The 14,186-nt window shown below is 59.6% G+C and overlaps 1 protein-coding gene across 5 annotated transcripts in view; it reads left to right on the plus strand.

The window, feature by feature from the left end:
- RAPGEF3 (Rap guanine nucleotide exchange factor 3) overlaps positions 1–14,186 on the plus strand; it is a 21,699-nt gene continuing 7,513 nt past the window's right edge. The window contains exons 1-17 of one of the 5 annotated variants that reach the window (XM_054507082.2): positions 8–344; positions 686–1,033; positions 4,266–4,440; positions 6,765–6,818; positions 6,904–7,010; positions 7,202–7,323; positions 7,476–7,644; positions 8,192–8,276; positions 8,633–8,693; positions 8,812–8,888; positions 9,083–9,229; positions 9,770–9,882; positions 10,153–10,241; positions 10,533–10,611; positions 10,819–10,969; positions 11,054–11,136; positions 11,965–12,004. In XM_054507082.2, the coding sequence (XP_054363057.1) occupies positions 4,432–4,440; positions 6,765–6,818; positions 6,904–7,010; positions 7,202–7,323; positions 7,476–7,644; positions 8,192–8,276; positions 8,633–8,693; positions 8,812–8,888; positions 9,083–9,229; positions 9,770–9,882; positions 10,153–10,241; positions 10,533–10,611; positions 10,819–10,969; positions 11,054–11,136; positions 11,965–12,004 (1,386 nt within the window). In that variant the 5' untranslated portion in view covers positions 8–344; positions 686–1,033; positions 4,266–4,431. Of the gene's footprint in view, positions 345–685; positions 1,034–4,265; positions 4,441–6,764; positions 6,819–6,903; positions 7,011–7,201; positions 7,324–7,475; positions 7,645–8,191; positions 8,277–8,632; positions 8,694–8,811; positions 8,889–9,082; positions 9,230–9,769; positions 9,883–10,152; positions 10,242–10,532; positions 10,612–10,818; positions 10,970–11,053; positions 11,137–11,964; positions 12,005–14,186 lie in introns of all 5 variants that reach the window. The other 4 variants (XM_045873562.3, XM_045873560.3, XM_045873558.3 and 1 more) reach the window with 4 other exon arrangements.

Raw genomic sequence — 14,186 nt, forward strand, 5'->3', positions numbered from 1 at the left:
GTGACAGCTCCCGCCCGGACCAGTGCCAGCGGCAGCCTCGCTTCGGCGCCCGGTGCCAGCTGGCTCATTCGCCTGGGACGGAGGCGGAGGCCTGGGGCTCCTTGCCGCTGGGGGGGGGGGAACTCCCCCCCCACGCCCCCTACCCTCTACCCACCCAAAAGAAGCCTCTCCACCCAACGCTTAGCCCTGGCAGCGGGTCCAGCTAGGAATTACCCTGGTCACTTCGCCTGGGGCTTCCAGCCCACACCCCTCTGGGAGCAGTCGGGGTCTCGCGGAGGGTCTCCCCCGCCCCAGCCTTTTGCTCGAGCCTGCAGGGCTGTGCACGTTTGCGAAGGAACATGAAGGTGGGTAAGGTGGGGTCAGGGCCGGCAGGAGCAGGAGAGGAAGATGACATGGTGGGTGGGGTGTTTGGGTGGGAGAGAGAGGGCTGGTCAGGGGTGAAGGAGAGGGGGAGAAGAGGGGTTTGAGCTGGAGCTGCATTTCTGGGGGTTTCAGTGAGTCCACAGCCTCACACTGGGAGGTGGCAGAGATCCCTTCAGGGACCTGGGCAGTGGGGTGGGGCAGAAGTCCAAAGGAGACCGGGAAGAAAGGCCCGATCTCCGGTCCACCAGCTGGAGACCCCGAAGTGCGCCAGACCGGCAGGCCCCAGTGAAGGTCTTCCTGTCCCTCCCCCGGCTCCTGGCAGGGTTGCAGCACCTCCGCCTGACCAGTCCAGAGGACTCAAAGGAAGTGGTTCTGCCTGGGGCGGTTGTGCCCTGGTCCAGCTGCCCCAGCCCCAGCCCCAGCCCCATGGCTCTCTGCCTTCCTCCCTGCGTCACAGGTGGGCTGGCCAGGTGAGAGCCCCTGGCGGGTGGGCCTGGCCGTGGATGGCAGCCCAGCTCTAGGAGCGGCACAGGTGGGAGGCCTCCCGGACGTGGTGCCGGAGGGGACCCTGCTCAACATGGTGCTGAAGAGGATGCACCGGCCCCGAAGCTGCTCTTACCAGCTGCTGCTTGAGCACCAGCGCCCCGGCCGCATCCAGGGGCTCCGCTGGGTGAGTGCCCATCAGCTGGCCTGGCGAGGGCCAGCCACCGGGACCGGAGGAGGGCCTAGACTGGGAGACGGAGTATGCTGCTGGGGGCGCAGGGGCCACCGCTGGGCTGCACAGTGGGTCGAGCAGCTTGGCTGCTGGGTGTGTGGGTGGCACCCACAGCCGCACCGCATGTGTCTGTGTGCGTGCGGTACTCACATCTGTCCATGCTGGCGTGGGGGAAGGGGAAAGGGATTTGTCACAGATCTGTCACCTTTGTGCGCCCTGTTAAGTGCTTGTGTGTCCTCCAGGTGGTGGTGGGAGGCATGTGTGAAATACTGGGGGCCAGGTCAAGGTGGAGGGTGAGGCAAGCTTGGTTGCTGTTCTGGATCTATCACCGTGGCAACATTCTCCTTTAGCGAGCCACTGAACTGCGCCAATTCTTCTTGATCTTGGGGTGAGGTGGTCATGTGAACGCTGCTTGGCATCTGGCTCTGGGGGGCTCAGGGGAGGATTTTGAGAAGTTTGGAGCCTGGAGCTGGAGTCTCCCTTTGCCAGTGAGGAACCTCCTGGAGCTGTGAGAATAAAGGAGAGGGCAGGAGGGGGAAGAGGGGTGGGGTGCGGGGTGGGGGACAGGATCCAGATCAGCAGAGAAGCTCTCTCCGACCACCCAGACTTCAGAGTTCCTTCCCCTGAGATTCAGCGTGTGTCTATTCTGTGGGCCATGGGGATAGCGTTGGCAGGGGGTGGGGGGTGCCAGGAGGGTACTTGGGCAAAGGGGTAGAGGGAAAGCAAGAGCAGGTGACAGAATTGGGAGAGCTTGTCACCTATGTCTCTTATCAGCAAGTCCCTTTGAGTAGGAGGACCACCACCTTCTGCCTCTTTCCTCCTACCTCTTGCCCAACTGCCATTTATATTTATCAGAATATGAGGCTGAGTGAGAAAAACGAGGTCTGCTAAGGTGATGGGGGCCTCCCCACAATCAGAGTTGAGAGGATAATCTAGGTGTCAGTCCCTAGCTCTCCCCCAACCCCTCCCTCCCTCCCTGGGTCTTCCTGATCAAGGGCCACTTGGGCCTGGGTCCTGCTCAAGATGGGGCTCCGGAGGGAGCAGGGGAGCTGGCCCCTTCTGGGCCAAGCCATCTCCCCCACCCCTCCAGCTCACTGGCAGGAGCTACTGCTTGGAGCCTGTGGGCTGGAACCCTCCCTCCCTCCTTCCCTCTCAGACTATAATTACTTGTGTATTTCCTGTCCCCTTCCCAGCTTGTAGAGGCAAGGTGGGAGTGGGGGAAAGGGCAGGTGCCGGGACAATGAGGTCACTGGAGGATCCCCTGGGACCCAAAGACTTGGCAGGGGAGTGGAAGAGGCCGCCAGGCTGTCTCCTGACTCCTCCGGCCCCCAGAATTGAAGAGCTGGGGTGTGTGGGGAGGCCAGAAGAGTGGCGTAAGGGTTGCTGGAGTGGAAATGGGCTGAAAGTCACTGAAACACAGCCCCCCTGCCCCCCCACCCCGCCAGCCAGTTGTGTGTGGGGGTAGGTGGGAATGGGTAATTAAAGGGAACTTAGATTTTTAGGGCTAGGGGCAAGGGCCATACCCTCTCCTGATGACCACCTCTGGGGAGTCGCGGGAGGGGGGGGGTTTGGTTTCAGCCCACTGCAGCTGGTCAAGAGGCTCTGGGTACCCGGGAAGTTGCACCGCTCACCTGAGGGAACGAGGGGCTGGCAGGGAGTGTATACACATGGGGTAAAGGGTGGATGTTGTAAAGGGGTGGAGGCTAGGAGGACAGTGTGGACAGTTATTTAGGCCACGACAGCCTCTTAGAAAACCAGGGGGAACCCATCAATCTCCTGAGGCCTCAAGAGGGCCCTTCTGTTGCGACTAGATCAGGACAAGAGAAAATGAAAGCAAGTTCCAGCAGGACGGCCTGAGGTTAGATAGAGAAAAGATTTACCAACTATGGCAAAAGTGACCCTGGAATGGGATGGAAGAACAGCTCCTTTGGAAAATGCGAGAGAGAGAGAGGAGATCTTGTCTGATGTCTGGAAGCCAGAGAAGAATCAATTTATCCAGGGGCAAGGGCAAGATCAGGATACCTCTGGTGGTTCTTACAAGCTCAGAGAAGCTTCCCTTTGAGAGATTGTTTTGGGGGAGGTGGCTCTATTCTCTAACTCAGAAAATATGCTTTCATCCAACCTGTCCAAACAATGGTAGTAGCTGATAGTTGTCTAAAACTTAGGTCCCAGGCACTATTATTTTTTAAGATTTTATTTATTTATTTGAGAGAGAGTATAAGCCAGGGGGAGAGGCAGAGGGAGAAGCAGGCTCCCCGCTGAGCAGGGAGCCTGATGCGGGGCTCGATCCCAGGACCCTGGGATCATGACCTGAGCCGAAGGCAGACGCTTAACTGACTGAGTCACCCAGGCGCCCCAGTCCCAGGCACTATTATAAGAGCTTTACTTTTAACATATCAAATCATCTGACAATAGCCCTGTGAGATAGATACTAATGTCATCATCTCATTTTATAGATGAGAAAACAGAGGTGGGGGGGCTAAGTGACAGGTCCAGGGTTACACACCTGCTAAGAGACAAAGTGAGGCTTCTGTCCCAGGTGATCTGGCTATGTAGAGGCCGAGCTCATGGTGTACTTTCTTTTGCTGCAGATGGTAACAGTGACCGCCACCCCCACCCACCCCCGCCAAAGCATCACCCCTCCCCTTGCGTCCTCTCCCTGTCCCAACACACACAGCCCTGGCCTGAGACCCTAGCCATGGCCTAAGGGAACTGGTCTGACAGGTCCCCACGAGGCTGTCTGGCTCAGTGCCGGCCCCTCCAGTGTGGCTCTGACACCGAGTGACAGGGAGGGAGGGTGGGGCAGGCTTATGGCGCTGGTGCTAGGGAAGCTAGCTACCACCTCCTCTTCTACCCTGAGTCCTTCCTGTCTGGGCGGGAGGGGACGCAGTGGGCAAGGGCCTTCATCCCCCCATACCAGCCACTTCTTTCCAACTGAGAACCCCTAGGGTGACACTCAGGGTTATCAGATGAGGGACAGGTTTAGCGAAGGTACAACATTTTTTGCATTATGTCCGGGTAATAGGCACCCGTCATAAAATAATGAAGTTTAATCAAAGTTACTTAACATTTACTGAGTGGTTACCACAAGCCAAGCATCGCTTCGAGTGCTTTATGTTATTAACTCATTTGACCCTCATAATTACCTTATAAGATAGGTACTATTATCATGAACCCCATTTTACAGATGAGGAAACTGAAGCACATGGAGGTTAATAAGCAGCCAAGGTCACCCAACTGCCTGGTAATGGGGAGCTGAGATTTGACCTGCGCATCTGGATCGGGAGCCCCCAACCTTGACCAGATCTCCTGACTAGCACCCTCGCCCCCATCCTAGGACATTCCCAGTGCACATGCGCATGGTAGGGACCCAGAGGGACTATGATAACAAACCCGTGCAACTTTGTTTAACGCAATGTTTTCCAAACTTACTTACCCATGGAACATTCCTGAGGGCAAAATTTATCCGTCCAGAGCACAAGGTGGGGGAAACACGAGGCCATGGAGGTGCCTGGGAGGCCCTAGTGCCTCGTGGTTAAGGACTTGTGTTTTGGAATTGGGCAGGCACAGCGTGAATCCCGGTGCCCCTCTTCACCAACTCAGGACAGGTCATATAACCCCTGAGCCTCCTTCTCTCCAGCTGCGAGGTAGGAGACAAACACCTCCTTCCAGGGCCAGCGCTGGTTATTCAGTAGGCTCTAGAATTTCTGAGTAGTTGTGTGACTCTGGGTCAGTTACTTCATCTCTCTGGGCTCCCGTTTTCCTTGGCAGATGGAGAGGGATGCCTTCAGGAACCTTCCTCAGCTCTGACGGGCCAGAGCCCCCTTCCCCTGACCCTCGTGCTTATTCCCTGGGGCAGGGCAGGAAACGGTTTCCCCAAGGCCTGGGGATCTAGGATCTGGGCTGTGCCCAGCCTGGCCACAGAAGCGGGCACCAACCCTCCTGATGTGCCCTCCAGGGTCGGAATAATACCAGGAAGGGAGCATAGGCTGGAGCCTGGGTCGTGGGCACCAGGGAGAATTGAGGCAGGGACGGGGCCACCTGGGCGTTTTGACATGAACAACAACAAGTCGTTAGCACTCGGCACTGTTTGTTCCGACACAGGGGGCTGGCTGGGTAGCATTCCTGCCCTTCCTCCTTCCCCGGCTCCTCCTCCTCCTCCTCCTCCTCATTTCCTGTTGCTAAGTCTCCAGGGCTCTGTGTCTGGCACCAGGCTGGGCCCCTTGACCCGGGCAGGGATACCCTAGGGACACCTAGCGACTTCCGCCCAGCCCTGGGCCAGGCGCCTGTGCGTGCCCGACCTCAGGCCTCTGCCTGGCACACAGGGGGAAGATGCCAGGACCAGGGGAGGGGGTTCTGGCCCCGGGCCTGCTTGCACCCCAGCTCCCCAGCCAGGTCCTTTTCAGGGCCCTGAGTGCAGCTGGGAAAGCAGGAGAGAGAGCTAGTGAGAGGGGGGGCAGGAACCAGGCAGGTGCGGTGGGTGGGGTGAGACCAAGAATGTGAGCACTTCTGGAGTTTCTGCACAGCTGTCTGGTTATCCCATGTACTTGTGACTGAGTTACACGAGCTCTTCACCCCAAGACTTCTGTTTCCTAAGTCAGAGAAGACAGACAATCCCTGCTCCGCCTACTTTCCATCTGGTCCTCTTCTGTCTAGGATCAGAGGAAATCATGGAGCGAGACATGCTTTGTAAACCGTAAAGTACTCTGCCTTTGGGAGGGCTCATGGAGGGTCGGGCATGCTGTCCAGAGATGTCCACAAATTCCAGGTGGCAGAGAAAGAAGGGTCGTAAGGGGCTGTTTTGGCCAACATCCCGGGACATACAGGCCCTGGGGTCCTGGATGGCTCAGTTGATACCAAGGGCCTGGCAGCCTTGTTAACCAGGGTTTCTACATAAATCTTGTCTTCCAGAGCCAGTCCTGGGTGCTGTCAAGACTTACTCACTCTTGCAGGGTTATGGGCTAGCAGCAGCATCTCAGAGAGCACAGGGGCTTTCCAGCAGGCAGCCTGCCCTCTGCTTCACTGATGAGTAATAATAGCTAACATGTACATACAGCTCTGTGCTAAGCTGTGCTTTAAACATTCAATACACATTAATTCACAGAACCCTTCCCAAAGCCTCTGTATTGGTATTATGAGTGTTTTATAAATTTTACAGACAAGGAAACTGAGACAGGGAGAGGTTAAACCATATATTTAGGGTCACACTGCTAGTAAATGAAGGAGTAGGGATTTGAATCCAGGAGTCCCCAGGTCTTGTGGCTGGGGATGAACCCCGGCTCGGGATTAGGCTTTGTGACCCCAGGCCGGGAGCAAAGATGCTCATTTCCTGGCGCGACATGGACCTTTCTTACCTCCCATCCTCATGCTCTTTCAGCTCTCTTCCCTACACAGGTGTGGTTTACCTGGGGGCCTGGGCACACGTGGGCCCTGAGTAAGCAGAATGGGGATCTCATCTGTTGGGGTGAAGTGCTTGTGTCTAGAAGGAAGACAAGGGTCTGGTGATAGGGTGGGAAGAGGTGGATGCCTGGCGCACAGGGGTGCTCGGGGAGCATTAGTTTATTTGTTGACCGAGTAGCTAAGTGTATGTGTTTGGAGCTGGGGACTGGGCAAGAGGGGAGGGAAAGGGGGAGGGCTGAGGTCCAAGAGCTGGCACTAACGTGCAGACCCTCCCCCCTGCCCTTAGACGCCACTCACTGACAGTGAGGAGTCCCTGGATTTCAGCGTGAGCCTGGAGCAGGTACCAGCCGGGAGGGGTGGAGCTGGGAGGGGACAGTAAGCCAGGGGTTCGGGGCCTGAGCCCGCTGGGACGCTCCCTGTCCTAGGCCTCCACGGAGCGGGTGCTCAGGGCTGGGAAGCAGCTGCATCGGCAACTCCTGGCCACCTGCCCGACCCTTATCCGAGACCGGAAGTACCACCTTCGGCTCTATCGGTGAGTGGAGTCCTGGGCTGCCTCCTTGCCCACCCCCATCTTCTCTCCCTTTTGCTCTCCTTCAGGCCTCTGGGCCTCGCCCTGCTGCTAGCCTAGAAAGGCACCGTTCTGACCCAAAGTTCCCCCTTCTGCCCTCCACCCTCCTGCCTTTTAATTCTCCCTCTTCTTCCCTGTCCCCTTACCTCCCGTAGGCAATGCTGCTCTGGCCGGGAGCTGGTGGATGGCATCTTGGCCCTGGGCCTTGGGGTCCATTCCCGGAGCCAAGCCGTGGGAATCTGCCAGGTGCTGCTGGATGAAGGTGCCCTTTGCCATGGTGAGCCCGAGCCCAGGGTGGGGCCCCCGGGCCTGGCAATCCTGGGGAGCAGGCATCTGGGGGCGAGGCGTCGGTGGGCATTACGGTGGGGGCCTCGTACCCACACGGCCTCGGTTTGTCGCCTCCCTCACACCCGGGCCTCTGCCCTGCAGTGAAACACGACTGGACCTTCCAGGACCGAGACACCCAATTCTACCGTTTCCCTGGGCCGGAGCCAGAGACCGTGGGCATCCACGAGCTGGAGGAGGAGCTGGTCGAGGCTGTGGCCCTGCTCTCCCAGCGGGGGCCTGATGCCCTGCTCACCGTGGCACTCCGAAAGCCGTGAGTCGGGAGCCCTGCAGCCCGCAATCCCAGGCCTCGCACGGCTCTCAGACTCTGTAGTCTCTCAGTTTCATCTCTGAGAGGTTCCCTTTCTTCTCCCTGTGTGCCCTGGAGCCCCCTTCCCCACCTCTGAACCGGTTTCTTCCTTTGTAACTGTGGGTGGAAGGCACGGGGCTTACGAAGACCCTGCGCGCTCAGGTGCAGCGGTGGCTGGGAGGGGGCAGGCGGGCAGGTCTGGGTTCGGGTTCCAGTTCCAGGTGACTCCCTGGGTGGCCCTGGGCCTCTCCATGCCAGCTTCCTCTTCTGTCAAAGGAGGAGAGCCATGCCCACATCATGGGGTGGTCACGAGGGCAGGTTGAAATAACACGTGCGAAGCCCTGGGCCTCAGGCTGGCACGTGGTGTGCACGTGGCAGTGGCTGGCCCATTACCGGTCACCATCACTGCGGAGGCCGGCTAGCCCCAGGCCCCAGCGTGGCGGGTGGCGTGGCTCCCGTGCCCTCAGGTCCCAAGTGCGCTGTTTGCCTCGCGGCCGCCCTGTGCCCACAGCCCGGGTCAGCGCACAGATGAGGAGCTGGACCTCATCTTTGAGGAGTTGCTACACATCAAGGCTGTGGCCCACCTCTCCAACTCGGTCAGTCCGCCCGCCTCCACCCCTTCCCCAGGACCTCCTCTCCCTGTGAACCCCTGAGGCCCCAACTGCTGGGCCAGAAGATGCTTCCCCGCCGCTTCGGCCTCTGGCTTGGAAATGTCCATCTCTGGTTCCCAGCATCCTTGTCCAAAAATCCTTCTCCCTCCCCCCCACCCCCGCCCCAGCACATTTCCTCCCCGGGCGTTGTCTCCTGCTGAATCCCAGGCAGCTGAGCTAGCCTCATCTCTGCGCACACCCCACCCCCCCGGGCGTTTGTGTCCTTGGACCTAACCTCCCCGCTAGCCTGGCCCCTCTTACCCCGGACTTGCCCCACTGACCATCTGCTCCCCGCCTCACAGGTGAAGCGGGAATTAGCGGCTGTTCTGCTCTTTGAACCACACAGCAAAGCAGGGACCGTGTGTAAGTCAGACAGGGGGCGGGAGGGGCGGGCAGGACGCCGGGCGCCAGGGGTCTGGACGCGGCAGAGGCCACAGAGAAGTGCAGGTGACCCCAGGTGTCTGATCGGCGTTTCTCTCAGTGTTCAGCCAGGGAGACAAGGGCACCTCATGGTACATCATCTGGAAGGGGTCTGTCAATGTGGTGACCCATGGCAAGGTGAGTTCTCCCTCTCTCCCCGGCCCTCTTGGTGGTACCCGCTTCCCTGGTCCAAGCCCTCGTGGGCAGGACCTCGATGGACCCAAGGTTGCCAATCCCCCAGGTCTCCTCCTGCCCAGGGGCTCTCCCGCCATGGATCTGCTCTGACGAGGGTTGGGGGGCCTGGCTGGGCTATGACTGAGACCTGGCTGCAGGGGCTGGTGACCACACTGCACGAGGGAGATGACTTTGGACAGTTGGCGCTGGTGAATGACGCACCCCGGGCAGCCACCATCATCCTACGAGAAGACAACTGTCATTTCCTCCGCGTGGACAAGCAGGACTTCAACCGTATCATCAAGGTGCCGTTACTGGGGGTGGGGAGGGCAGGGGACATGGCCAGGATCCTTCTCTGGAGAAGTGGCAGGGGGTAAGCGGCAGGGACCAGAGAGGGTCTATAAGGATCATGGCGAGGTAGGAGCTGGAGAAGCTTGGAGGTGATGGCTGGGGTGTGGGCATGTGGGGACGTCTCTAGCACACTGAGGAGGTTCAATGAAACTGGAGAACCCCAGCTCAGTGTGGGAGACCATGGGGGTGGAGGGTTACAGAAGGGTCGGGGGAGACTAGGGTGTGAGGGGAGGCAGAGTAATGGAGAGTGGGAGCCACAGAAGGAGGTGGGGGAGGGATGGGTGGAGGAGCGGGGCTCAGGCTGCATGATGGGCAGAACTGGGAGTAGGGCAGATCCAAGGTCACGGGCATTGAATGGGGTGGGAGAAGGGCTGAATGTCCTTGTGGGTGCCTTGTGGGGCCCAGGGTCTGGCATGGAGGTGGAGGGAGATGCCCTGGAAAGGGGGAAAGGACCCGTGGTGTGTACTGAGCACAGGGTGTGGCTTGTTCTCCAGGATGTGGAAGCAAAGACCATGAGGCTAGAAGAACATGGCAAAGTGGTGTTGGTGCTGGAGAGAGCCTCTCAGGGCGCTGGCCCTTCTCGCCCCCCAACCCCAGGCAGGAACCGGTAACACACCTGCCACACTCCTGCACACTTTCCCTCTTGCCCATCTTCTCTCCTTCCGTTTCCCGGGCTTTACTCCCTTCCCGCATGTCTCACCCCTGCTCGCTGGCCTCCCGGGGTGGGGGGGAGGGGCTTCTGGGGATCAGATGCACCCCCAGAGCGAGCTTCCCTCCACCCCTGAGGTGGGACAGAGCTGGCAGATAGGGAAGGGTGATGTGATTCCTGCTGTCTGCCCAGATGGGGGAAGGGCTATGGATCGGCTGTTTCTGCTAGGTATACAGTGATGTCTGGCACCCCAGAGAAGATTCTAGAACTGCTGTTGGAGGCCATGCGACCTGACTCCAGTGCTCACGACCCAACAGGTAGGGACAAGAGATACCCTGCCTGCTGTGTGACTCATTGGGTGGTCAGCGTAGTCTGGGAGAGGGCCAGGCACCCTGAGTGTGACGTCACTGGGTGCTGGGCTGGGCCAGCAGGAAGTCCTCATTCCTGTGCCCTTGGCTTGGGTGGGGAGTGCCGTCACAGGACCTGGGCCTTCCTGGGACACTGCCCACCACAGGACTGGGAGAAGGGAACTCCAGCCACGCAGACATCTGTGCTCGGCAGACTTGACCTCTGAGGCTTCCTCCTGTTCCCCTGTCCCTGCCCTACAGAGACCTTCCTCAGTGACTTCCTCCTGACCTACAGTGTCTTCATGCCCAGTGCCCAGCTCTGTGCTGCCCTCCTGCACCAATATCCTTCCAGCCCCAGGGGGACGAGGAGGTTGTATGGAACAGGGAGAAGGGGTCTCTCAGAGCAGGGCTGTGCTGAACCCTCCGAAGTACCAGCCTCGTGCCGAGGCCAGCCTGTCAGCAGGCCCCGGGCAGCCTTGCCCCTCCTTTGCCTGAGGTGTGGTGGGTGGCCCGCTTGGCCGCTGTGGTTCCCTTGACTGGCGCCCACCTTCCATGCGGAGCCTTCAGGGGGCAGTGAGCAGGAACACAGCACCTACATTTGCAACAAGAGGCAGCAGATCCTGCGGCTGGTCAGCCAGTGGGTGGCCCTCTATGGCCCCATGCTCCACCTGGACCCTGTGGCCACCAGCTTTCTCCAGGTACCTGGGAGTGAGGCAGGGCTGGACCGGGCTGCCGGGAGGGGTGCAGCTACCTCTGGGTCAATGAATCTTGGCTCCTCCCAGAAACTCTCAGACCTGGTGAGCAGAGACGCCCGGCTTTGCCTCCTGCTGCGGGAGCAGTGGCCGGAGAGGCGGCGGCACCACAGGTGATGCTTGGGCTCCACGTTCACTTGTCACATGCGTGGCGGGTGGTGCACTGGGGACGGAGAACACCGCACCCACGCTGGACACCAACACAAACACGTGCTGGAAATCCAGGCTGCACCGCCTATGGCCATGCTGCTCTGGGCACGCCCCCCCCCCGCCCCCCGGGCTCCGGGCTCTCGTCCCCAGCACCAGGAGAGCACCCATCTCGCGAGCATGGGGTGTCACGGCGCCTTCTGAGCACAGAGCCATGCCTTGCAGGCGCTGTGAGCTATGCGAGTGTTGGCTGTGGCTGCTCATTTGTCTAGTCCTGTTCTTACCAGTCCCCTTGCTGTTCCCCCTCGCGCCACGCTCACGCACTGTCTTGCGCCACACAGGCATTCACATGTCCTTCTCCCGAGCGCACCTGCCGTTCCCACTCTCTCCATTCTGCACATACTTACTCCGAGCATCCTCAGTGCCCTGTCCTGCTGGCCCAGCCTGGTGAATCCCCTAGAGCTTCTCTTGGCCTTCCCAGACATTCCCATGGGGCCAGGTGAGGTTCAGGGAGAGCTCACCTGCCCAGCCTGACACCTGGGGCACATTACTTCCTGGAACTCTCTTTCCTTCCCCCCTGCTGGCCTGCGGAAATCCCAGAAGGCAGGGGCTGAGTTTCGAGCCCTGGCTTTGCCCCCTCTAGCTGGTATTTAGCAAGTCTGCAAAGCTCTGAGCCTCTGCTGAGGGTAGATGGAATCCAGAGCCAGACCCCCCACCCTCCACCCCTTGCCCCGTCCTGCCCGAAGGGGTCCCTGGCTCACCGCATCTCACTGCCCTTCTCCCTTGCTCCCCAGGTTGGAAAATGGCTGTGGGAATGCATCTCCTCAGATGAAGGTGCCTGTGCAGACCAGCTCCTCTCCTCTCTGTCTGGCCCCAGCTTCTTCCCTCTGCCCCTCCCTCAGCCCCCACCCCAGGGGCTCAGCCTGGAAAGGATCCCCATGCACAGACACACCCCTGGGGCTGGGATAGGTGTTCACAGAGCAGGGGCTGGGTGTGGCGTGGGGGCCAGGCCTAGTGGGGAGACACAGAGGTCTAGGGTCACCCCTCCATCCCTACCTCACCCCAAGGGGCTTCTATTGCATCTGGGAGGTATTCCATGTTCGCAGAGCCAGTTAGCAGTTCCCCAGGGGTTGGGGTGAGGGGATGGTGCCTGAAGGCAGCCTCTGAAGCCCAGGGGTTCCTGGGAGTCAGAGGTGGCTGGTACCATTCCTGGCAGGGGCCCACGGGGAGCAAAGGGGGCTGAGAACGTGTGGCTGGAACCGAGATTTCTTGAGGAAGGGTGGGAGAAAGGGCTGGAACGGTAGGATGGGGCTGGTTGTGGGGAGTGCTGCACTGGGAATAAACACCAGGCTCTCTGTGCCCAGTGGCCTGTGTCCCCTCCCCACCCCCTCCCTGCTAGAGACTCTCACAGGCTCCTTCTCTTCTATAGGCAAAGCTTGTTTTCACCTCAGGGCCTGGAACTTTCTTTCTCTGGCTCTTTGCCCACTCAAATCCTTATCTTTCTGATCTCAGCCAAAATGTTGGGTCCTCAGAGAGGCCCCCTTCCCATCTCCCTATCCAGAGCACCCCTCACCGCCCTCGCCTGACAAGGTGTCTTCTATGACTGTCGTCAAAGCCTCAGGCCCTGTGGGGTTGTTTTGTTTATCCTGTTAGTGCCTGCCCCACCCCGCTAGAGTACTGGCTTCCAGAGTGAGGGGCCGGCACCTGTGGCTTGCGGCAGACGCTCAGGATCTAGTATGGAGTCGCCCTCATGTGCCGGGCACTCTGCTAGATGCTCATGCTGCAGTGGCGGGGGCCAGCCACCCCGGGCCTTGTGGGGCTCGCAGACAGACTGCATGGCGTCCTGATGCATAATGGCAAAGGCAGGAGTCTCTGAAAACAGGGAAGGGAAGGGCCGACTCGGGGTCAGGATCAGGGAGAGTGACCACAAGAGCTGAGAGCTACAGGGTGGGAGGGTCGGGGGGGAAGAGGCCCACAGTGAGGTTCGACAGGGCAGGGAGTCCACCTGTTCGGGACCCTGCAGAGGGAGTGTGAGAGGGAGCCGCCAGAGGGGGCTGGGGAGGCAGGCAGGGCCCACAGCACGTAGAGCCCTGTGTGCCATGTTGAGGGGTTTGGGCTTTGTCCTCTGAACAATGCGATTCCTTGGAGATGTTGGGGCCGTGGGTGGACAAGGTTGAATGTGTGTTTTGAGGAGGTCAGCTAAGGACCCCGTGCTTTATCCAGCAGAAAGCTGCATTAGGAAGCTTAATCTGGCTCTGGTCAGGCAGACTGGAAGGGGGGAGCTGGAGGCACCCGAGGACTGACAGTAGAGAATAGTCCGGCCATTGTAGCACATGAGGGGGGGAGACAACTGGGCAAGTGGAACTGGGGGTTGGCTTGGGCTGGGAGGAGGGGCTCAGAGGAACCCCCAGAACAAGGTGATAAGCTTTGCGGAAATGGGGGGGCAGGGGGCGGGGAGAGGCGGGAGCCAAGCCCAGAACAGCTGGGAGGCAGGATGAGGGGGTCTGAGGGAGGTGTTGAGTCTGGGGGGATGGAGCCCAGATATGGAAGGATCCCAGAGGTGCTTGGAAGAGAGGGCGATGCTGCAACTTCTGCATGCAGGTGATGTGAGGCTGTGCGGATGTCTGGGGAGAGCTCTGAGACGTGGAGTAGAGAAGGCCTGTGGCTGGGGTCTGAACTCGGAGGATCGGCCCCATTCAGATCTGGGAGTGGGCAGAGGAGTTGTATTACGGAGGCCTTTGCCCGCCCGGCATGGCTGCCCCGTCAGCCCTGAAGGGCTATTGTGACTATTTAGATACTTAGAATAAGCCTGTACTGAGCCTAGCACGCAGCAAATGGCCAATAGCAAATGGTAGCCAGAGGAGGAAAAGGAAGACAAAACCAGGGCCAACGGCTGAGGTGTGTTCATATTAGGATAGCTCTGGGCCTATTTGGCAAAGGGGGTGACTTGCACTCACAGGGGCACTGGCTTGTCTCACCTCGGGGAGCCTTGGTGTCTGACGCCTTGCCCAGCTCA

The sequence above is a fragment of the Mirounga angustirostris genome, unplaced genomic scaffold (genome assembly GCF_029215605.1).
Source record: "Mirounga angustirostris isolate CCGP_5_RB_7025 unplaced genomic scaffold, mMirAng1.0.hap1 SCAF_5, whole genome shotgun sequence".
NCBI lineage: Eukaryota > Metazoa > Chordata > Mammalia > Carnivora > Phocidae > Mirounga > Mirounga angustirostris.